This window comes from Poecilia reticulata, chromosome 6 (assembly GCF_904066995.2).
Source record: "Poecilia reticulata chromosome 6, P_reticulata-male-v2, whole genome shotgun sequence".
NCBI lineage: Eukaryota > Metazoa > Chordata > Actinopteri > Cyprinodontiformes > Poeciliidae > Poecilia > Poecilia reticulata.
This window is the reverse complement of record NC_088835.1, coordinates 28853020-28878595: the sequence shown is the minus strand read 5'-3', so window position 1 is coordinate 28878595 and position 25576 is coordinate 28853020. Positions and strand designations below refer to the sequence as shown.

The window sequence follows — 25576 nt, the reverse complement described above, 5'->3', positions numbered from 1 at the left end:
TCTCAAAGGACTTTGTTAAAATATTGTCTGTTTAATACGTTATTGAAGAGACAAAAACAAATGTCTTCCTTGAAAAGCATTAGTAGAGCCTCCTGAACAACCAATACGAAAGCGGTAAGTGGTTTCTGAATGGTAAGTCGACCACTAAACACTTTGTCTTTTCCAGCAGCCATTGTACAGTGGGAAAACCAGTTGACCAAATGTGCTGGAACTCAGCTGGGGTTGCTAGGTGACGAGGGGGAACTCAGCTGGGGTTGCTAGGTAACGGTGCAGTGTCCAGTATGGCTCAACATTCTGAAGGTTTATTGATAAAAACCAACTGGGTGTTTCTTTTTTTTTTTTAAGTGCTTGAGCTGTTTTCAGAGTAGTGGAGTCTTAAATGGAGGTACAAAAATGTGCAAAATTACAATTTTGCATATTAGTTATGTTAATTTCATATTATACATCAGTCTTCCCGGAAGACGACGTCACGACAAATTCTCACAGCCAGGATCTTCTTCTCTTTACTGCAGATTCACTATTCAAAGCTTGAAGTGGAGAATAAAGACAAAGGAGCCCCGTCTGAAGCAGAAAACCACAGAAACATCGTGTGACAGAGTGGTAACGGACCGATGACTCGGCACATTAAGGTCGTCTGCTCTGATCGCCCCACAGCCTCTGGGAGTCGATATGAAACGAGTCGCTTCGCATCGCAGCCTCCGGCTGAAATCAGGCCTCTGATGACAGACGATGTTGATTTAATGGGCAGGAAAATTATTTTGATCACGTTGTAATAAGAAATCTGAAAGGCAGTTCTAACGAGACGGACGCAAACTAAACTCAAAGAGGAGGAAACGGGAGCCAAAGATTGGGATCAAACTAACATCTGAAGTGGAGTAAATGGGTAAAGACCATTTCAGAACATGGGAAGAAGAATTATTTATATTGTTTACGTGATTTAAAAAAAACAAACTATACTTATGCATGATTTTTTAATGGTGAATTAAATATGTTTTAGAAATATGCAGGACAGATTCAGCTGTTTTGATTTTCATAATGAACTATGTATAAAAAATCCATAGAGGAAGAATAATCAGCTTCTTCTTCTACTGTCACGTTTTTCCTGGTCGGCACTTTGTGTTCTTCCCACTGACAGGAAGTGAGACATTAATTATCTATTTTATATTAGATTTGTCTTGTTTTTTTATTTCTCTTTTTGTTTTAATCATTGTGTTATGAAAGGTAAGAAAAAAACCCCAAAACAAATTTATAATAAAATGTAAGCATTTTGTGTACTGAGTAAACTTAGTAGTTTTAAAGACATTTAATATTTTAAATGCATATTTATCAATATTTTACATCTTTTGGAGATTACATTAATATGTTTTTGTACTTTTTCAAAGGTTTTTAATCTTTTTTAATGTGTTGCATTCAAATGCATATATATTTTTGATGTTTACAGTTTTATACATTTGCTATGCAATTTGGTATTCACCAATATTTAACAATTTTAACTCAACTTTTGAATAGTCTGTGTATTTTCAGTGCTCAATTTTTCCTTAAAAATATAACCCGACATTTCTTTAGTGTAAAAAATAAAATCACAAAAAAGAGTTTTGTTAATATTTTGTTATATAGGATTTTGTTAATATTGGCATTATTGATCTTTCACTGGTGGTGGGAAGTTTAGCCGGCTGATCATTGTTCTGACGTCTCTTCACTCACTAAAGATAAACTGCAGCCTGCGTATGGGGGAACTTTCCTGCCATAATCCAAGAAAGCAGGATTTCATCTCATGTCTTTTCTTCTGAAAACTTTTAATACTTTTGCTTACATGTTCATTTTGAAAGCAGGACTTCATGTTTTTCTTCTGGAAACTTTCAATGCTTGTACTCAAAACTTCTCCTCGCGCTCACACTTGGAAGCTTTCAGATTAAATTAATGCCGCTGGCGCATTTCTCAAAAGCAGCAAAAGTAAGTAATAAAGAAATAAAGCTAAGAATGGCTAAGTGTAATTTAAGACCAAGTCTGGAGAACCTGGAGATATTTACGACTTTTTAAAACCTAAAATTTATATTATTTCCAAGTTTGCAGAAAAACGTGTCGCAATTATCAAAAAGGTTAATAATGAATAATTTTAGAGTATTTAAATACCTGGTGAAGAAAATAAAACAAAAGAAAAGAACAAAGTGTAGAAAAAGAACAAAACAGAGCGACTCCAGCATGCTGCCACCAGGAGCGATGCAATCCCAGAAACTAAAATGATGATGACAGAACGTGCATTAATTCAGATTAATGCACATTTTCTGAGTATTTCTGAGTATTCTGCAGGGAACTGCACGAGATGTTAGATTTATTTTTCCATGCTTGGCGTTCCATAAATGTGTTGAGGGAGTAAAAGACTTTAATTTAGTGTTAAACTGCAGAGATTTAAAGCTGCAGCCACCAAGATGAGCACGGCCGTCTAACTTCAGCAGATCCAATGAAACCTGGAGAAATTACGACTCTCAGGTCTGAGAATCCTCATTATTCAAACCTTTAGCAGACAAATGTCACACAAATCACTAAAATAGATTTTCCTTTCTCACTCTGATCATTTCCTGTGTTCATGAAACCGTTTTCCTCTCAGCTGTCCGGCTGTGAAAAGAATCAATTGATAAAAAAAAGGATCTTTTTAATGTTGGGGCATTCTGCTGGTGCGTATTTTAAAGCGATGGTTAGACGTCTCTGTGCTTCCACTTTTCACAGCGTGTTCCTCATTTTGTATTAAAGACACGCTCTCATGTAAATTCCTGCTGCATTCGGGTTTAGATGGCAAGTCGAATCGGGAAGAGAAGAAATTCCAGCTGACTGGCAAACAGCACCGACCTGTCGCCCTGCGGGGGGCCCAGCCGCGGCCCCTGACCTCTGGGTCGCTCCATCTGCGGGGACATCTGAGGTCGGCCGAGGTTCCTTTTATCGCGCCCTGAAAGACGAGATTAAAGCTCGACTGAGTCATGCAAGCCAAGCAGGTTCGAGTCCCTTTTCAATAAACTTTTAGTCATTTCTATGACCTTTAAAACCAGAAACTAATTCACCAAATGAGGATGGAAATCTGAGAGCAGGGGTGAGTTTCTCTGCATTTTAAAAATAAACACAGAAGAAAACCTGCAGTCAGTCAACCAGAGATCAAAGTTGCCTAATTTTCCTTCAATCGCCTCTGAAGACTGAAAGTTCAGATTTTTTTGTCAGGTTGTTAGCAGCTAGTTAGCGACAGCAGCCTCCGTATCAAACGTTTGGCTGACAGAAAAGAAACAAATTGTAGAATGTGATTAAATAGTCCTGACGCTACACAATTTAAGACCTATAATTAACTAATTCAAGGCCAAATCAAAATTTTTTTTTTTACAATGATAAAGACATTTTAAGGCCTTAATTTTTTATTTTAATACATTTTAAGGATGCACAGACAGACACCCTGCAGGGATCGAAATCTGTTGCATTTGCAGAATAACATTTTTATAAATAACTTTTATGAGAGCACAGGAGAGATTAAATAAAAAAAATGTAATTGTCGTCCATCTAACAGGCAATAAATTTGCACTTATCCACGATGGACACAAAAAAATCTAGCTAGTTTGCAAGCAAAGATACATTAACCTCAATCCTCTGAAGTCGCAGAACGTAATGCATCAAACGTTTTCCTGACAGAAAATCTGTCGCAAAGATAAACACTGAAATTTCAGATTTTTCCCCCAATTCAGTAAATACATGAAAAATAATTTTCAGAATACAAATTTTATACACATTTCTGGGAGCTTAATAGAGATCAGATGAAGACAGAATATCCATGTTTTGATGCATCGTTTGGGATAATCGTGTAAATTCAGCATTTCTTCTGGATTTTAAACTACGTCCCTTTTCAAACAACCTTCCAATGAAATCAGCAGCAGATCCGACCCTGACTGGTTCGTCTTCTGCCCTCGGTGAATAAACGTTTATTTCTTTACACACCAGGACAAAATGAAACGTTTCTGGTTCTCGGCAGGTCTTACATTGAGATCCCAGCAGAATTGTTTTAAATAAACGTTTCATTTACTTATTTCTAAACTATCCTAGTAAAAAAATAAATAATTTCTGAATCAAACCGTGACCCTTAAAACCAGAGTCGAATTTCCAGACACTGAAAGATTTGCATTTCTACTGCGACGCAGGTCTGGAACCCTGACAGTTCAGAGTTGTCGTTTAATTTTTGATCCGATTCTGGAGGAGAATGAACCCCGGCTGGCTGACCTCTGTCTGGAGGAGACATGGCCATCCTCTTGCTGGCAGGAGAGCCGGGCCGGTCCTTGTCCGAAGGAAGGTAGCGCTTCCTGCCGCCTCGGTCTCCCTGCTGCTGGAAAACAAACAGAAACTAGTCAAGACTTACGTCTGGAGAGCGGCCGACACCAAACACGACCCAAACCTTTAATAAAACGACGGAACTCGTTTACGGGCCGCTGGGTTTCCAAAAGCTCTTAACGTCAAATGTTCGTGTTTCTGGATGATAAATTATAAGTGACATAATGCAACATGATGGAAAAATGACACATTCTCAGAGATCAATTATCTACTTTAAATTCTAACAAACATTTCACAGGAAATGGAAGGAAGACGGTTTAAATGTCCAAAATAAATAAACAACAAATAAAATTAATTATTAAGTCTCTAAACAAAATTACCCTTCAAAAAACAAAAACAAGCTAGGAACAGTTGAGACCAAAGCATCAAACTGGTTTTGGTAGAAAGAGAGAAAAACAAACAAATCATCCAAATGGAAATTATTGAGCTTGTGATTAATTGATTTGTTCCAATACGGGATGCATAATATTGGCAAAAACAAGAAGAATCAAATTTAAATCACTTTCACCTGCTATGTGAACGAAGCCCAAGATGTGCAGAAAGAAACCAACTTAATTTAATAAATTATTAAAGTTCTAATTTAATAAATCCCTAATTAAATCCAATATTATCTTAATAATATTTTAGTTTTCATTTCCTCTTTCTTCTGACCTCTAAACTTAAACACATCGACGCAGAAGAGACGTTTATTTCGCTCTCCAGCTTTTCTCCCTTGCAGAAACGTCAACAGTTTTTCTTTTTGGAGGAAATTCAAGGAGCTTTTAAGACCCCAAACAGTTTCCACATATTCAGGTTCTCCAAGTGGAGCTTTTTTTTAAAAAAAAATGAATTTACTTTAAGAGTTGTTGTCTCTTGCTGCGTCTCGTCTCGTTACGACTAGACTGTTTACACGGCGACTTCAACAAACACGTGTCTGCAGCGTAACGACCTGGGCTGCAGATGAGACGGTTTATAAACTCAGAGCTCGATAAAACTTCCCTGGATTAGCAAATCTGCCTCCTTCTAGGAGTCACTTTAAAAAGAACTTCTTCTAAGTGTTAACTCACTGAACCACGTGAGATGAAAGAGTGAAAAAAAGAGGAATTAATAGAACAGCAACTAGGAATTAGTTAATATTTTGTTTAAACTTTAATTTCAGAAAATGTTCTTAATAAAAAAACGCTTTTAGAAACACTGTTTCTTTTTAGAAATTAAAAATGTCTAAAATTAAAGATTTTACAAGGAAAACCTTGAATCAGAAATGTTTTTACTCCGTTTTCATTGCTCCAATGTTTTTTTTTATTCTTGTAGCTCCACTAAATAATAATAATAATAATAATAAGTACAAAAAATTACTCAAAAGTAAAAAGTAGCCAAGAAATTACTAAAAAAGTATTTGGTACAATCAATTAATATTCAAAAATTACATCAGACGGACCAAAATAAAAATCTACGTGGATATTTTTGCTATTTTAACTACAAAAATTCTTAAATGTAACAAAAAAAAAAACAACAAAATAAATTTATGTTCCAATAAAAACCATTAAATGAAACTGCAGCTGTTTGTCTGTCTGGTGAATTTTTGGTTAAAACATTTTTGTTTTTCATTCAGTGGGTAGAAAATCCAGTAATTTTAATCCAATAAGAGTAGAAATACTTCATAAACAAATTACTCAGGTAAAAGTAAAAAAGTACAGCACAGTAAAAAATACTCCTAAAAGTAAATTGCTTTTCTAAATAGTTACTTAAATATATGTAATTGAGTAAATGTATAAAGTTACAACTGGTAAAAATGTGAAATTTCACATATTTGTAAGCCTGTTTTAAGTAACAGGAAGTCACCTTGTTGAGGAGCGTCAGCTTGATGTCTTTGTGGGAACCCGAACCTCCGTAGTTCCCCGGGGGGCCCATGGCGCCGGGTCGAGGGTGAGGGGGGTGGCCGCCCCGGTTGCCGGGTCCAGATCTGGGCATGGCGTTCATCCCTCTGGACGGACCGCCAGACGGGTCGATCTTCCTGCGATCGTCCCGGAAAGGTTCATCTTTCTTTGATGGCCTTTCTGTGACGCAGGAAAGTGTTGGGCGTAATTAGCTTTAGCATATTTCACCAGCAATAAAACTGCAGAGAACAAACAAACTGCCATTAAATGCTAAAGTTAAGAAATTTGGTGAAAAGCACGGCCAACTAAAAAGGTTAGCTGCGCTACTGCTAAAGTCATAGCTACGCAAAAACATTAGTTATGCTAACGCACTAGCGCCAATGGGTATTTAAGGAAGCTAAGGTAAGCTAATGCAAAACCATAAACATTAGTTACGCAAACACCGACACAATACTTAAGAAAGCTAATGCTAAAGTGCTAAACTATCACTGTAGTTAGAAGAAGCTAATGCTAAAGCACTACTATGGTATTTAGATGAAGCTAATGCTAAACTATCACTGTATTTAGAAGAAGCTAATGCCAAAGCACTACTATGGTATTTAGATGAAGCTAATGCTAAAGTGCTAAACTATCACTGTATTTAGAAGAAGCTAATGCTAAAGCACTACTATGGTATTTAGATGAAGCTAATGCTAAAGTGCTAAACTATCACTGTATTTAGAAGAAGCTAATGCTAAAGCACTACTATGGTATTTAGAAGAAGCTAATGCTAAAGTGCTAAACTATCACTGTATTTAGAAGAAGCTAATGCTACAACACTACTATGGTATTTAGATGAAGCTATATAGCTTCATGCTAAAGCTTTACTACGGTATTTAGATAAAGCTAATGCTACAGTGCGATACCAACAAAGTGTGCCCACTACTGCTCTTTAATAAATACATATACAGCTGAGATATTACTTTTGATGCTTTACAGATATATTACCAAAGTCTAACTGTTTGCCTTTGACACGATAAAAGCACAAACTTTTCTTGCCTAATATTTAACCGAACAGAATTAAGCGAGTAAAAAATGATTGAGGTTGTTGTAATCCATCATCAACTGATTCATTACGACGGACCTGCTTCTGAATAAAGAGATTTCAGTGAAAGTGTAAAACTGCTGCTGCTGCTGCGCGTGACACCAACCCCTGATCTTGTCCCGGGCCGGTGGGGACCGGTCCCGCGGGGGCCCTCTCTCTCTGCGTGGGTGATTTGGCGTGGGCGAGTGAGAACTGGCAGAGGAAACCGGACTGGCCAGGTCGGCGTACATGTCGTCCGAGTCGGCGCTGCGCACCGAGCTGCTGCTGGACGAGGCCGACGACACCGAGGACACGCTGCTCACGCTCAGCGACCTGAAAGGGGAGACAAGCTGTGATGCGCGTCCATGGCGACCACACCTGCCGATACCAAGCTGATCCGACTCACCTGGATTTCCTGGAGAAATTCCAGCAACGGCACATGAAAGAGAAAAAAAAAACACACGAGGAGAGTGACATAATGATCACCGCATGTTTAACTTTCACTATTTAGAGGAAAAACTCTAGAGTTCAGTAGTAACACACAAAAAAAAAAAATCACATTTTTACTACGCCGTACTTCTTACTTTTACTTTGGTAATTTTGTTATCAGGTATCTCTGCTCATACTTGAGTAAAATTTATGGATTTTCTACCCACTAAATGAAAAACAAACATGTTTTAGCCACAAATTCACCAGACAGACACACACACACACACACACACACACACACACACACACACACACACACACACACACACACACACACACACACACACACACACACACACACACACACACACACAGCTGCAGGTTTTATTAAAGTTTTATGGGAAGAAATTGATTTGAATTTCTTTTCCTTTTGTCTGATTTTGTTATTTTTTTATTATGAATTGCTGTTTTCATTCTTAAAATACCAAAATTTCCACTTAACTCTATTTTGGTCTGTCTGATTATGTAATTTTTTAAATTTTAACTGATTGCTAATTTGATCAGTTACTCAGTATTTGAGTTAACTTTTAACCAAATACTTCCTTTTACTTTTACTTGGGTAAAAATATGTTGAAGTAGTGCTTCTCTTACTCCAGTATAATTTTTGGGTTCTCTGCCCAACTCAAGCAAGATTATTCTGCCTAGATAAACATTTAAGTTTAGTCATTAGCGGATAATTTGCATATTATATGTAAAGGTTTTTGCAAGTCAAACTCCTGGTTCCTGCTGGAACAGCTCAGATTTCGTAATTCCTGCTTGTTCATTGTGCTTCATTGTGTTCTGGTGAATAAATGAGGTCATCGTGCTGAATGCGGTGTGACGTCATCAATGTATCACCATTGAACAGTCATACGTAATGATACGGTTCTGGGCGGCGTACCTGGACTTCCTGGACCCGGAGCGAGAGGCCGAGCCTGAGACGGAGTTGGACGACGATCTGGAGCTGGTAGCCGTGTAACTGCTGCCGCTGACGCTCCCGCTAACATTCCTCCTGGGAAAAACAAAAGACGCTGCTTCTCAGACGCTGGACTGTCAAAAAATATTCATCTTGTTATCTTTACGCCAACACAAAGTTGTGCATCATTGTGAATACGAAGGAAAGATGTCTTAAACTTTCCCCCCCCCCCAGCCCCATTTACAAATAAAAATCTGAAAAGTGCGGCAGGCAAATGTTTACAGCCCATTTCAGTTTTATGCCCCTAAAGGAAATCAGCTGTTGATTAGTAATCAAAGTTTACAAAACAACGAAGTGAATTATTGCTTTAAAATGCATCTAAAAAAAATTCTTTAGGGGAAGCTAAGTGCGCTAAAAGTTAGCCAAACCGCCAATTAGCTCCACTATTAGCGCATTAGCAGAAGGATATCAACCATGGCTCTTAATTTTCCAAGTATCAAAAAAAAAAAAATCTATAATTTTGAGAAAATTACCAAAGTCCAACTCTTTGCTATTATGGTATTTAGAGGAAGCTAATGCTAAAGTGCTATAATTTCACAGTGTTTAACAGATGCTAATGCTAACTACACTATCACAGTATTTTGCCTGCTGAAGCTAAAGAACTGCAGTAATTAGCAGATGCTAACACTGCTCTTTAATACTTATCAAGCTAAAATATTAGATACTTTTGAGGCTTCAGAGAATAACAACCAGTTTAACTGTTTGCCTTTGAAACAATAAAACACCAAATTGTTTGGCTTTAAAATTAACCAAGAAAACTAAGCGCGTAAAGATTTTGGTTGTTTTCTTCCATACATTTCAGTGAGGTGTTCCTCAGGGATCTGAGTTCTCGCACACCTTTTTTCAGTTTTGCTCACACCAACAACAACTTCAATCACATCTTGTGTTGATGATGTACTGAAGTACTTTCCTGCTTCTCTTCCATACTAACTGTAACCACAAATGTACTCAAGTTCTGCAGATAATAATCAATAGAAATATTTGATGTTTTAACACATCAGAATCACATTATCAGCAGCAGCAGGACTTGGAGCAGGAGATTGTGGAAACAACTGAGTCTATCTCAGTTGTAGAAATCTGGATTTCTCTCTAGAACTGGAAGACATTTTAAAAATCCAAAATAAAAAAAATCAAACAGAAACAACAAATAAAATGAAGTTTTTACCAACAAAATGTTTACAATTTTTGGTAGAAAGATAGAAAAGAGAAAACCAAAAAATGATTGAGCTCGTCTTAATTTACCATATGATTGATTGATTGATTGATTGATTGGCTGTTTCAGTCAATCATTAACTGACAGGTTTATGAAGAGGCCCGTCATGCAGCCTGTAGTTCAGAGGTTCCCTGGAGAAGCTTCATTGTGATGAAGCAAACCCACTCGCCCCCACACGACCTGATTTTCCTGCGTTCTGCTCCCGGTTTTCCCACCGATCTGCTGCATCCCAAACAAGCCGATTTGAATATTCAAGCTCCTGCTCCCACTTACTCCCACACACGAGGAATCACTTCATCACAGACAACAAGCTGTGCTTCACTGCTGCTTTAGTTTTACTGCACCCGTTCAGAGGCGTGTTTGCACCTTTATGACACCATAAGGCCATTTTGCTCCACTCATCACTAAACGGTGGTGGCAAGAGGCTCCAGGGATGTTTCCTCTGGAGCGGAGCAGATATCTTTTGTTTTATAGGATCATTACTGATAAAATAATGGTTTAAGAAACAGGTGAACAATCTGCTTTTGTTCATTGGAGGGAAGTATTTCAGAGAAATAACGACCAACAGATGCAGCGACTAGTTTTCCAGGATAGTTTCCACCTGGACCACCTACACACACTCGCCCACAAACAAACAAACAAACAAACAAACATGAAAGCGAACACACACACACCGCGTCTGTTCTCCTTTCCCCCTTTGCTTCTCTCTTCCGCTCTGCACCACGAAACTCCGATCACACAATCACTGAAGTTACTGCACCCACGCCGTCTCGCCCACATGCCCACTCTCAGGTCTTTCCCCAAAAAGTACAAACATGCAGTTGCCACTGTGTGCTGGAGCGCTGCTATGCAAAACAAGGCAGTGTCAGTTCTGCAGATGCTGAGACAGATACTTCTTCTCACACGCACACGTGAAGCCAAACAAAAACGCAGCGCGCACGCCAACCGTGGAAACTGCATTCCTGCCCGTCTTCTCATAATACGGTCCGTGTCAAAAACAAAAGGTTGAATAAATACTTTCATCGCACTTCCACAAAACAAGAAGGGACTCACCCAACTACCTCTCACCTCACTGACTGCATGTCTTTGGCAGGTAAGACACTGAAATTTCTGCCCCATTCATAACAGCTGGAACTTGGTCAAATATGCTCAGCCAGTGCAATTAGGATTAAACATGCAACAATGTTAAGTAATAAAACTGAAACTGATAAATAGGTCAAATATGTAAAAAAAATAAACGGCAACAAATGATTCAGAAAGTGCAGTTAGGATTTCAAAACATAACAAAATAAAAAGTAAAGTGTGATGTCACTCAGAGCACAGAGTTGGACTTATGGATGGGGAACGTTACAACCAATAACCAATCTGCATTTTTTCCCCATATCAGAACCATTACAGATCTAATATCAATAATGGATCAGGGCATCTCTACCAGCGTTGCACTGATTGCAGTTTTCTAGCCGATCGCAGATTACCGATCTTTAAAAATGGTTGAAAAATTGACAGATATTGTTTGAAATGTCGCTAAAAAATAGCAAGAAAGTTGCAGAGTTGGCAGCAGCAAACGTGCAGCCATGACCTGGTGGGCTGGTCTGCCAGCCAAAGCTCTCTAAAGCCGGGGTGTCAAACTCCAGTCCTGAAGGGCCGCTGTCCTGCAGTTTTTAGATGTGCCACAGGTACAAAACACCTGAATCAAATGGCTTAATTACCTCCTTCTTGTGTAGGTAAGTTCTCCAGAGCCTTGCTAATGACCTAATTGTTCTATTCAGGTGTGGTGCAGCAGAGGCACATCTAAAAGTTGCAGGACAACGGCCCTCGAGGACTGGAGCTTGACACCCCTGCCCTAACGTGTTCCAAAGAGTTAGTCCAGTTTTCTAACAACATTCAGTTTAGTATTGTTTTAGATAGCTTATATCAGGGCTGGTGTCCTGCAACTTTTAGATGTGCCTCTGCTGCACCACACCTGAATAGAACAATTAGGTCATTAGCAAGGCTCTGGAGAACTTACCTACACAAGAAGGAGGTAATTAAGCAATTTGATTCAGGTGTTTTGTACCTGTGGCACATCTAAAAACTGCAGGACAGCGACCCTTCAGGACTGGAGTTTGACACCCCTGCTCTAAAGGGAGAGCAGAAGAGGACGCCGTCCTCCATCTTATCTACATTTACTGATGTAGATAAGATGAGATCGGCTTCACATGTAAGTGCAGTCTGATCCGAAAATCTGCTGCGATAAATCAGTGCACCCCTGGTTTCTACTCAGCAATAAGAACTTTTTTGGGTAGTTGCAATTGAGGAACTAATAAAGTTGTAATCTGGGATAATTAACATGTTTGAATCAAACGGAAATGGGGGGGAAAAATTGATTTAAAAACTTTAACGGATTGGGAAATTTGAAAGGAAGCAGAGCATCTTGCATATATAAAAGGGAAAAAGGAAACAAAGAGGCTAGAGGAGACATGTGGGCAACATGTCTCTGGGTGAAAGAATAATGCAAAAATAATGTTGCCACACTGACGAAATCTACAGTTTGATTTAAATTACGTAGCAGGAACGAGTGTTTAATCTGTGCAGAAGCTGCGGGGGTCAACATGCAAATACGTTTTTGAAACTAAATCCATGTAAAAACTCCAACTGGCTTGAACACGTAAAAAAAAAAAATCCCTGTTTTCTTTTCTGCTGGGACTTTTTGGATTGCTACATGTTAGAATAAATGCAGATCTCGACTTTGTTGACATTCCATGTGGGAAAACTGGAGCCAGTGTTGCAGGCCTTTGTAAAATGTTTGCACATAAAGGTGGAGTTAATGACTGACTACGCTAACAAAGGGGAGGCGTCACGTTACAGTCAAGAGAAACACAATCTGGTATTTTCTCCTGTGCTTTAGCCACTTCACACACCTTAACCCCGTGCAGTCGCTGCCCGCCACGGGGAGTAAAGGCATGTGACGCATTAATAAGGCTTCGTAATAACACGGACGCATACCGAGTTTTCATTTCGACTCTGTTGGACAGTACGGACATCAAACTTTATAAAAGTGGTGTTTTTATATTGGTTTTGTGGTTATTTACTTCAAAATAAAGCCAGAAATATGATCGATCATTTCCGCCTTATTTTGTGGGGTCTAAATGTACCACATTTCGTAACAACCAATGAAAATATGTTGGCGGTCTGTTGCTAGGTAGAACGGAGACACGCGGAGAGAGACGAGGGGCGGGATTTGGATACGGCAAGAGACTAGGGCGCAGTGATGCTGTGGATTTTACTCAGAGTGTTTCGATGGGTTTTTTAGACTCTAAGTGTGTTAGTTAGAGTTCGTGGTGTGTGCAGGGGTAGTAGCAGTTTTGCTAGCGATCGCTACATGGCTTCATAGCGAGCGCTGACGCACTGAGAAGAGAGACTGCGATGGCCATTTAGACCTCGTCTTGAAAGGGTTAAGGGAACGGTGATTAATGTAAAAGCATCCCAGGTGCACAAAGGAGCGTAATCAAAGATCCTTCCTACCAGCAGTGGTTAGGACTTTACAACAACTACCGACAAACTCGTTTACTTATTCATTCATTTAGATTACTCATCAGTGACCTGAACCTTCAGAGCCACATAAAGACAGTTACAAAGTCAAGTCTTCTATCACCTGAAGAACATTTCTACGATTAGTCCATGTGTTTATTTTCAGTTGCAGCGATTACTGCAGCAGTGCCAAACCTCCAGCTGCAGCTGATCCAGAACGCTGCTGCTGGTGTTCTGACTAAAACCAGGAGGATAAAGCACATCATGCCGATTCCAAAGCCCCTGCGCTGGCTTCCTGTAGCTCAGAGAACAGACTTCAAAATACTGTTAGTTTATAAATCACTGAACGGTTTAGCACCACGATACACTAAAGATCTGCTGCTGTTGTCATAGCAACCTTTCCGACCTCTCAGGTCTTCTGGTTCTGCTCTGCATCCCCAGAACCAGAACCAAACATGGAGAAGCAGCATTCAGCTTCTATGCACCACAAATCTGGAACAAACTGACAGAAAACTGCAAAACAGCCGAAACACTGAGATCCTTTAAATCTGGACTAAAACCCCAGCTGTTAATAGAGTTACTTTTGAAGCATTATAAATGAAACATTAAAAAAAAAACATTTTGCTGTTTTTCTCAGTTGTTGACTGTTTGGTGTATTTTTTGTGTTTTTATGATGTAAAGCACTTTGAGCTGAAATTTCCTTCACAAATAAACTTGACTGATTGGGATCAATAAAGTGTTTTTGAGTTTGAAATCTTCCTGCTACGTTCCTTCTGTTTTTCATGCCTGTCTTTAAATAAATTCCCTGCACGTAATCTGCTGCTGCTTTTCTGTTTACCTGTAACTTGATGCTGGCACACCTGAATTTCCCCACAGTGGGAAGAAAATTTCTATCCTACTCCAAATACCCAGCACTCATAAACATTATGCACACACTCATCAAAGTGAGGGTCAACGTTTAACTACCAGTGATCTGGAAAATAATTTTCCATATTTTTTTCTGTTGTGCTGTCAGCCACGTAGTCAAAGTAAAGCAGAAGCCGTACCTGCGGGGAGGATGCTGCTGCTGCTGCCGCTCCCTCTGCCTGCCCTCCCTCGGGTTCGGGGGTCTCCCGGGTTCCCGTGGAGGAGGCGGCCCGTCTCCTGGCCCTTCCGATGCGCCGCTCGCCTCCCTGGGGTTGGCAGGAGGCTTGCCTCCCTCTGTTGGCGGTTTGGGGGGCCTGCTGGGCGGCCCGCCGGGCTGAGGGGGGGTCGGAGCCTTCTTCTGGGGAGGCTTTTCTCTCCGCGGAGGCGGGGCAGCACCCGGCTTTGGTGGCATGCTTGGGGAGGGAAACCGAAACACATCCAAGCATTTATGAAGAGAAAATGTGTAAAAATATATACAACTATAAAATTAGTATGAACAGATTTCATAAAAGGCTCCATTTTCTTAACTCGGGTTTCTCTAAGACACATTTAAAAAACTTTTTAAGACCTTTTCCAGACCACGATGAACCGAATTTAAGACCTACACTTCCACAGAAATATAGACTTCCTATCAAAAGTAATAAAATTTAAGACCTGTGATTAACATATTTAATACCAACTAACTTTTAAAAAAAGTTATTTGACATTTAAGATTTTTCAAGGCCTTAATTTTAGACAGACTTTAAGGATGTGCAGACATCCTGTAATTAATCTGATTTAATGTTTACTTTTCATTTGAGTTTCACCAACTGAAGTTTAAGACTTTTGAAGAACTTTAAAAGACCATGAGTGAAATTTAAAACCTGTATCATCACACAAATGTACAAACTTCCTCGAACCGCTCCAGCGAGAGCTGCAGATCACGATCCGATGAAGCCAACAGGACCACATCATCCGCAAAAAGCAGAGATGCGATCCTAAGGCCACCAAAACGGATCCCCTCAACACCTCGGCTGCGCCTAGAAATTCTGTCCATGAAGGTAATGAACAGAATCGGTGACAAAGGGCAGCCTTGGCAAAATCCAACTCTCACCGGAAACAAGCCTGACTTACTGCCGGTAATGCAGAAATACATATAAATATATTACAACTTTTTAGTAATGACTAAGATATTTTAGGGCCTTCCTTAATTTTAGATACATTTAAGGTTTTAAGGATGTGCAGACACCCTGTAATTGCCAACATTTAATCTGATTTAAGAATTTACTTTTCAGAGTTTCTTCAGGTTTCAACGCAAATTTAAAAACTTTTCAAAACCAATTTTTATGGAATATAAGACCTATATCTCCACAGAACTGTACAAACTTCAGCTAGCCAACTGGTAATAAATTTTCACTTACCTATGATGGATGCAAAAAAGCTAGTTAGCTGGCTAGCAAGGATATGTTAGCAATGAATTACCTGGAGCCTTAACTATAAATGAAGATGTCCGAGTACAACTCAAACTTCTGCCTGACAGATAAGTCCCGCAAGAAAAAGAAATGTAGAATATACAAAAGATAGAACATTTAAGGCCTGTGAGTAATGTATTTAAGGTCAATTTACATGGTTTGAAATTAATTTAGAACATTTTAAGGCCTTAATATCAGATGCACAAAATTAAGACTTTTTAAGGAAGCAGACACCCTGCTTTTAGTCTTTTCCTATCCGTTAGTGTATCGTAACTCAACAAGCAGTACCGAGTTATGGTGTCAGGTTCAATCATTTTGGCTGCAATTTCCACTAATTATCCCCATTATTGGGATCCATTTGAGTGAGATCGGATGTTTTAGCTCTGTTAAAGCCATTTCAGGTCCTGAAGCTTTACCCCTTAGCAGCCACAGGCGGCGGCTCCGGTTTGTTCTTGGCCATCCTCGGTGGAGCTGGGCTCGGTGAGGGGGACGAGGAAAAGGATCGGGATCTAAAAGGCAGTACGAGAGTCACGACATTTTTCTAAATCCAAAACATCTGTGCAGGTTGAACGGGAGCGGGACTGCGCACCTGGAGCGGCTGCCGCTGAAGGAGCTGTGCTGGGAGGAGTGGCTGGAGTAGGAGCTGTAGGAAGAGGAGCGGCTGCGGGAGCGGGACGAGCCGGAGCCCGTGTAGGACGAAGAGCGAGACGAAGATCTAAGATGAAATAAAATAGAAAACAAAGACTTGTGAGCAGTCTGGTCCTTCCTGCAACTCATGAACAGCAATCTGTGTGAGGCAGAAGTAAAAACTCATTCTAATTCTCCAAAGCTGGACAGTTTATTTTCACTTTGACAGTTTAAACCTTTTACGGATTAGCAAAGCTAATTAGCTTCATACCTCTGAGTGAAAGTACAGGACAGATGGTGAATTAATACTACACATATGGGATGATACCTCTCACACCAAGGCTGCTATTAGAAGCATTTTGATACCAGTCTAGTAGTCACACAGTGTGAACTACATGTTGTGGTTCATTGAAGTGGAAGTGTGCAAAACGACAACTGCATTAAATCTGGCTGATAAACTCAGTGAATAATCTTAATCCTGAGTTAGTTTGTGCAATAAAAATAGATTTAGACTCACTAATGTCTTCTAAATCTTCAAAATTAAATAAAGTGTAAATGAAATTCTGCTTATACTTTAGGAATGAGGCGTTTTAGGTACACTAGGCAACAAAGGAAAGTAAATGAATGCTAGTATTCAGAAGCAACATATAAAAGGTTTAATTGTAGAAATAGGAAATTATTATTAATATAAATATTATTTTAGGTTACAAGAAATAATTTATAAATATTGTTCGATAAATAATCGTTTTCATACGTTCATACCCCAATATAATATTTGTTTGTCTTAGTTCAGCGCTGCTGGTAAATGGTGGATGCTTGGTGTGATTTGATCGCCATCACACCGTTTCAGGTCAAATTTATAGACTTTTTTTTCAAAGCACTTTATAAAACGCTTCTCATTGATTCCCCAAGACCGGCTTTCAGCCAATCTCTGAATTTCTGGTCATTGAGTCAAGGTGAGACTGAATGACTCTGGTCTCAACAGCAGATCTTACACCGGAACCAATCGACTATCAATGTTTACACAGATTTTATAGTTAAATGAACTTAAAACAAAAAGTCATCATCAATAAAAAAAAAGTCAAAATATATTGAAGGGATGATGAATATTTTACTACCAAGTCAAATTCTGTTTACCTTTTACTACCAACAGTAATGGGAGCTCATTTAATTAACTACCCGGTGGAAACACTGAATTTGGAATAAGGAATAAGGCTGTGGAAAAAGTGAAGTGCTGTGAATTATTTCCTACGGCATATTTTCCAAAAGCCATGTGTACATACAGAGTTTTAACAAAAGAGGAAGGTTGAATTAGTGCAAGAATGCATGAAATTGATCTGGTGCGTGTTTATCACATAGACAGCCTGAGGGAACAAACGGTGTCTGTTTTTCAAACATCGCTCTGCAGCACTGACCTGTAAGTAAAAGTCTGAGCAGTCTGTGTCCAGCATGTGTGGGGTCTGTGGTAGAAACCCACACGGAAGTACAAAACGTGCAAAATGTGAAATTTGCATAATACGTTCCCTTTAAAATCTAAGTGAGATTTAGTCTAAACTCAGTTATTAATTTTACACTAGTGCTGCAGCTAATAATTTAGTAATCGATTATTCTGATGAATAATCATAAAACTGGCACATTGTGCAGATTTTCATCACTTAAGCCTATTTTGTACAGAATTAATAAATGCAAATACGCATTCAAATTCCTTTTTTTAAAACAGAAAATAAAGATTTCTTTTGTCTAAGACGCATCAACAGAGCATTCCTTTAGCGTCTGCTTGGACATTAGTGGCAAAGGATGCATCTGCAGCTAATAAAAATTATTCCAACATGAAAAGCTCAACATCAGTAGAATAGGGCTGATCTGGTGATTCATTTCTGGATTAGCTGGTTAATTTACTAAAAAAGGAGAATTTCAACCAGTTGAAGGTATATCGATGCCTCTAGGAGTTTCGGGTCAAACATATTTGCAGATAAAGTTGTTTGTTTTTTTTATCTTAAATGCAAAATGTATGTATATTTTGCACAGTTTTGGCTTAATTACGTCTCTGTCTGTATTGTTCTTTAAGCAAGTGTTCTTTCTTGACTTGACGTACTCCAGTTAACGATTATTCAATTACTGAATTAGTGGATTATTATTATTTGAATAATTGATTAATTACAATTAATCTGTCCAGTGTGGTGCAGCTCGTTTTTAGACGAATGCATCATCTGCATATATTTGAGCTAAATGTAATTGGCAACATTCTGGTAAATTCTTACTAAAAACATCACAAGCTAATAAGAGTCAGACAAACTGAAGATTTCCATGCTTTAAAAATAAATATATGAATTTATATATTTAATGATTAATCCGGTCAGGTAATGAACCTCAATCTCACTAAATCCAGAGTCTTTTGTTTTCTATTATTAACAACAATTCATGTTTCTAAGCAAGATCAACAACCCAAGAGGAGTTTTTGACATGCTGCATGTTGAATAAAGGCCAAAAATAATAGCAAAGTCATACAAGTTGTGCTTATGTGCATTTAAACAAACAAAGTCTAAACATGCTTTCACTTTCTGGTAAAATAACTGATATTGGAAGTTTCCATACAGCTTTAAATCATTAAACTGTTGCTATGCAACAAAAAACTATAACTTTTCAACCACTTTAAAGAATTCCCGGGGAAAATTTTATATATCTTAATTGCTAGGTGTTGAATGAATTTCTCCTCATCTGCTTCCTCATTAGCTTTAAGCTACCATATAATTATATTTGAATGAAGCAATGTACCGTTGGTGGGATTCACGCTCACTGCGGTGCACGGCTTTTATTGCTTTATGGCCAACGTTCTTCAGTTTTCTTTGTTTTTCTTCCACAGAACAAGAACAGATGAGCAGTAACTTCATCAGTAAGCGGAAACCAGGAGCAGAAACATTGCTTTCATGTTTACTCTGTTGAAATATTGTTTTCTCTACAGGGGCAGCGTTGACACCATTCCTCAGGAGGAAAACCTGTTCTGCGAGAACGTCACACAGCGTCTATTGTTTGAATAAAGAAAACTTCAATTTCAGTCCCCTGAAAATGCGGCTTTCAAGTTTAGCTGGGGAGAAAATCATTAGTTCTTCAGACGCCATCTTGAGCAGGTAAATGCCTATAAATCCTGTTCAGCAAGTACAACAGTTCTGACTGTTTGGGTAGAAATTACACTATCACTAGTACATAAAAGCATCAGAGTAAAACGCCTGATGCTTTTTATAGACTTGGGCTGTTTAGGGAAACTGACCTGAAGACATCTTCCTTTAACTTTCCCCTGGGCGCAGTATGGGTACTTTGGAAGAGGGAAGGGAAAATTGGAAAGACTTCTGATGAAACCGCAGCTTCAGATGGCTAATTATATAGTGGCAAACTGAAATGTTTTAACTTGTCAAGCTGGAATCCCCTCCAAAACGTCTCATAAACACTAAAAATAAAACCATGACAATATTTTCTGATTAGGCCTGAAAATGTTTTGCTGGATGCTAAATTGTTTCGGTGTATCTGATTGTAATTGAGAATCTGATTACTCAATTAATTAGATTGTAATTGAGTAAATGTATCTGATTTGGGACCAAAGTTGCAACATTTGTTACATTTCCAGCTTCTCTTTCTCACTGTGTTAAATGAAGCAATCTGTTCCCCTCCTCGCCTGTGGGGGCGCTGCATCAAGAACCACTGAAGGAAACAACATGAAAACCTCTAAAGACACTGAGCACAACTTCCTTTTTCACAAAAGCGTAAGATTTCAGCAATTGTAGGATTTCTCTTTTCTGATCATGAGAAATTTCTCCTGCTAGCGCCAACTAACCTAGCATGTTTATTTTGGTTGTTTTTACCCAGAATGCCCTGCCCTGTAGTCCTCCTCCTGTCTATTTAGATGTCACATGCCTTTCTCGATGAACTAAATGAGACTCGATGAGTTCCTACCTGGATGAGTTGGACAGAGAGACGGAGGAGCCTGAGGGGCGATGGCGGCGGCGGCCTCGGGGCGGGGAGCCCATGGCGGCCCGTCTCCTGGGAGATTTGGACCGTCGCCACGGGTCCTTCCACTCGTCTGGCCGCCTCATGAGGGGAAGCATCTCCTTCTTGGAGGGAGGCTCCATCAGCCTGCTGAGAGAAACGGATCATCCGTCGGTTTGTGCAGAAGAAGAGCCAGTAAGGTCCGTGATGTGAAAGAAACGCTGACCAACATGTCTGACGTGTATCAATGATGTCACTCATCAAAATGGTTGCTTCTGGTTTTCTCTATAGTCTTTTATGACTTTGTGTTTTTGGCAGTTAATCTCAAAGTGTAATTTGAAAAGTAACTGTTTTCAGATCATTTTTTAAATCCTGAATGTCAACCAACTTTCAGCATTTTCCTTCAAATTTATTACAATTTTTAACAATGTTGGACAGAATTGATCTTAATATTCTGATATTTTGTGATTCTGTTGGGAGGGATTACGTAATTTATGCAAAGATTGGGCGATTAATCGAATCAAAGACTTAATTTTTTTTAGAAATCTGGATCTTTTTTTCACCAATGCATTCCTTGTGTTTCCATAGTTCAGAGTGATATCGGCCATTTTGTTTTACAACTTTTTATCTGGATTTTGAATTCAGGCCAACTCCACAACCACATATAAAAGATGAAGCTAGTATTTTTTATTTAATTACAAGTCATAACACCATAATAAATTAATAATATTAAAAGAATAAAGTAGTAATTTTATAACAAAACATTAGAATGAGGAATATTCAGCCTTTTGTGAAGTTATACTTTGGTGTCAGTTTTACAGATTAAGCAATAATTCACCTTTTAATATATAAGCATCAACGTTATTAGCAGCAACTCTATGAAATGATGGCAAAAACTCCTGTATTTTGAAGAAAATCCTTCGAACTGAACTAAATAAGTCTATCCAAAAACATTTTTCCCCATTAAGAATTTTTTGCTCATAATTTTAATATATTTTTCTAGTATACCTGCATATTTATTCTGATAATATGCCTGCATTCTCATAAACAAAAAAAAATAGTAACTTGGCATCAATACTCCATCATACAACTTAGAAAATGATTGATTTAAATACATTCTTAGGAAAGAGAGAAAACGGATCAAGATCAAAAATTGGATTTGGAGCGAAAAACCGGAGAATTCATATTTGAGTCCGGTCGCACAGCCCTCGTTTCTGCACAAATATACATTCTACATCAATAGCTCTGTTTAAAAAACATTTTTAAAAATTAGATCCTAGTAGCTTTAGGATTTAATAAAGATACGACAAACGAAATGACCGTTAAAAAAAGCTGCAATCTGGTCCAAAAACATAAAAAGTAGGAGGTTTTCAGCCTCACAGCGGCTTCCATCATTTCCCATTTCTCACCCTTAATGAAAAATACAAAAAAAGTGAACAACATTAGTTTAACCACTGATTACAAAAGAGGATTTCAGAGATTAAAGGATTTGAGTGAATAACAACACAGGCTAGAGTGAAACTACCTCTTGATGATTATCTATGCAGGCTGACCTAAACGACCCGATTTAGCAAATCTGAGCCAAACGGGGAAAATCAGAGCCACTTGCTGTAAAAGGTCAGATGTGTCCAAATAGAGAGGGAATTTTACACACCATTGTTGTTTTTAATTAAATTCAAATATCAACAGAAAGAAAAAGTAAAACTGCAGCTTATTTCTCTGCATATTTACAGGTTTCACAGAAACAACTCAGAAAGTTTATTTTATTTTTGAAGATGATCACAGAGTGTCGTAAATAAAAGCAGCTTCCTGCTAAAAGCATGAAGTTTCTGAGCTGAAACCTGTGAAACGGTTGGAAAGCGAAGGGCACAAACAAAGGCCAACACACCTTTCTTTGCGTTTGCACGTGCTCCGTGAAGCGGCCACTTTATTCCTGTTTGTTTTTTTACGCACACCTCCAGGTTTGTTCTCTGCAAACTGATTCACACTCTTTGGTTACTCAATGCAGAACATTTTGCAATAATGGAATAACGATCGCGCCATAGAAAGTGAGCGGGCGGTTCAGTTTGTACTCGGATGATTTTTACTGAATCACAGCAGATGCAGAGACGCTGAAACAGATTCAGATAAAGAAAATAAAGAGAGAAGGCAAAAAAAAGTATTAATTTGTGCTAAAATATTACAGAGCCGTACAGAACCGTAAAGAGTGCAGGACTGGAAGGAAGAATTAAAGTCAGCTGGGAAATGATCAAGATCATAACTAAGATTAACTGGAATGTTTGTGCAATTAAATTAAAATTACTTTAGACTTTTTGGAAAATGCCTTGAGACAATGTTTGCGGTGAATTTGCGACATATAAATAGACTGAACTGAAGGACTATCAACCCCTTGCATGTAATTGTTTACGTCTGGAAACTTTACGCACAACGACGGAGAAGACGATAAAAAAAAAATCACTTGAATATTTCCAAAACAAACAGGACATTCAGTCTGTTACGATTTTAGGCTTGATGCTTATTTTGCGATTATTAAGTGATTAGCTACTGCTGCTATTAGCCAAGCTAACATATCTGTGGTTGATTAGCTAATTTAAACACCTGCCTTTGCTGATGATCTGTCTAAGTTGGTGTTTATCTTTTATCTAAACCGAAACACAAAATTCCACAGCACATCTAAATGTTACAGTGTCAAAGTCAAGCTAGCATAACTGACCCACCTCCCTATTTTTTCTTTTCTTAAAACCTTTTCCTGACTTTATCTACTTGTTGTAATGTTTACAATTAATAGCAAAGGACTGCATCCATTTTTCTTCCATATATCAGGCGTACATTTAAGATTTTGTTGATAATTTAACAGCTAACACCAATGCTAGTCATCAGGGAGCAGCTTTTTGCTGCGGGGAGGAATCTTATGCACACGACGTCACACTGCAAGGGTCTGCAGTCTGCTTTTCAATAGTACAGGTTAGTGCTGGGAGGTAAGGAAAAAAACATATCACAATATTTTATATCACGATAGTGATATATATCAGGATATACAACAATTAAGTACATTTTCAGTTATTCATGGATCACAGATATACATTTAGATCTGTCCATCGATCTATAGATCAATAGTTTTATTGAATTTCAGAGAACTAACGGACAAAGCCAATTCAGAATCAAACCCACAATCCAAATTCAAAGTGTTACAGAGCCGCTTTTATAAGCTTCAAACCTCATGAAGGTAGGAAACTTCACGAGTTTATCAACTTAACTTGCAAACTGGATGTTTTTCTCTTAACATGAAAAACTCTTAGTTCTGGATCTACAATGATTTAAGCTTCTCTTTCCTGCAAAACTGACTTCTTTACTCGTTTAACTGTAATTATTGTATGGTTAGTTTATTGTTGAGCACTGAAAAAAACAAATACTCATTTAGTTTTATTTTTTTGCCTGCAAGTATATTTGACTAGGCGTGTCATAATTTTACTGGACGATAAAGTTATTGCGATAAATGATAATATTGTTGTTTTGAGATCATTTTCAGTAAATATAATGGTAACGGCATAATAATGTAAACTAGGGCTGTTGTAAACGATTATTTTAGTAATCGAGTAATCTATAGATTTTTCTTACGATTAATCGAGTAATCGGATAAAAACAATTATGAAATAAAATATTGGTAAATCTTCCATAACACCAGTGTTACTATCGGATATCAACATCAGTCTATTTTTTCCACATTTGAGCTTCCCTACCAGTTACTTTTTTGTAGGGGAGAAAATCATTAGTTCTTCAGAAGCCATCTTGAGCAGGTAAATGCCTATAAATCCTGTTCAGCAAGTACAACAGTTCTGACCGGGGGAGCAATACAGGATATTTACGGCTCCTCCGTTCAGAAACTCATCTACCAGCCATGTTCCGCCTCCCGTTTGTTCAGACCGGGCTGATATAAGTTTATTGTGCGGTTCTTCCGTAAAGCTGCTCTTACCCTGTAAGCATCAACCCTCAGCCGCCCGCCGTGTTCAGTCTCTCCGCTCACCTGTATAAATCCTCCTCAGCTTCTTCCCGCCGTTCAACCAGCAGCTCTGGAGCAGAAAGGCTGCCGAACTCCCGGCATCGCGCCGGTCATTTTAAGGATGTTTATTGGTCCCACAAAAACGATGAAAACCCGGAATTATCACCAATCAGTAAAATCCCCGCGGGCCGAACTTGAAGATTGGACGTTATGCCGCTAACACGTAGCTTCCGTCAACAACTCAGAGGCGGAAGTCAGAGCTCCGCTCAACGCAAATAATGTTCCGGCTGAAACACGGTGCGCTAAATGATAAAACATAAATTAACGAAGCTTCGAGGCAGGTCAATTTTCCTCGAGGAATTTTAATAATCGAGGTACTCGAATCACTCGAGGAATCGTTTCAGCCCTAATGTAAAGATTCATAAACTTTAAATTGTAAACAATATTTAACACTGAAACTGGAAGACATTTAAAATATCCCAAATAAACAGAAACAATAGAAGCAACAAATAAAGTTGACTAAACTAAATCGTCCTTTAGGACCAAAGCGCCCACTGAAGACTTTAGTCGTCAAGTTTTTGGTAGAAAGAGAGAAAAGGGAAAAATCAAAAGTCATGGAAGTAGAAATGATTGAGTTTAAATGTGTCTTGCAATCAATTGATGCTTTGCTTATTGCAATCAGAGTTGGACAGAAACTTACTACATTTACCTGAGCAACTTTTTTGTAAAATATTTACTTTTAGGAGTGTCTTTATTTCATTGTACTTTTTACTTGAGTAATTTTGTTATGAAGTGATTTTACTCTTACTTGAGTAAATTTTCTGGATTTTCTACCCACTGAATGAAAAACAAAAATGTTTTAAAATTCACCAGACACACACCTGCAGTTTCTGTTAAAGTTTTTTATTGAAAGAAAAGGATTTGATAAACTTTATTTTGCCTGATTTTGATATTTTTTGTTACTTGTATGAGTTATTGTCAGTTTTGTCCCTAAAATACCAAAATTTCCACATTATAATTTGGTCTGTCTGATGATGTAATTTTTAAATATCAAATGATTGACAATTTGATCAGTTCCTCAGTACTTGAGTGGAGATTTACTTGAGTAGTTTCTCTGATTGCCACAGGCCAACATTTTGGCCCACCTGAGACAGTTTGGACCACCA

General features: G+C 38.4%; 1 protein-coding gene and 1 long non-coding RNA gene across 9 annotated transcripts in view; one reads left to right on the top strand and one right to left on the bottom strand.

Annotated features, from left to right (window-relative positions):
- zc3h18 (zinc finger CCCH-type containing 18) overlaps positions 1-25576 on the bottom strand; it is a 46432-nt gene that overhangs the window by 1246 nt on the left and 19610 nt on the right. For 5 of the 7 annotated variants that reach the window (XM_008412555.3, XM_017305420.2, XM_081608333.1 and 2 more), the window contains exons 10-19: positions 20378-20560; positions 16392-16517; positions 16219-16311; positions 14492-14764; positions 8648-8758; positions 7685-7693; positions 7406-7611; positions 6181-6395; positions 4252-4354; positions 2848-2944 (exon numbers count right to left, since the gene is read on the bottom strand). In XM_008412555.3, coding sequence (XP_008410777.1) covers positions 2848-2944; positions 4252-4354; positions 6181-6395; positions 7406-7611; positions 7685-7693; positions 8648-8758; positions 14492-14764; positions 16219-16311; positions 16392-16517; positions 20378-20560 — 1416 coding nt within the window. The remainder of the gene's footprint in view (positions 1-2847; positions 2945-4251; positions 4355-6180; positions 6396-7405; positions 7612-7684; positions 7694-8647; positions 8759-14491; positions 14765-16218; positions 16312-16391; positions 16518-20377; positions 20561-25576) is intronic. The other 2 variants (XM_017305424.2, XM_017305423.2) reach the window with 2 other exon arrangements.
- LOC103466745 (uncharacterized) lies at positions 19233-20377 on the top strand. 2 transcript variants are annotated; one of them, XR_014087974.1, is made up of 4 exons: positions 19233-19322; positions 19392-19557; positions 20080-20187; positions 20291-20377. It is a non-coding gene; the product is annotated as an uncharacterized LOC103466745 (long non-coding RNA). The 2 variants fall into 2 exon arrangements; XR_014087975.1 differs by having other exon boundaries at positions 20052-20187.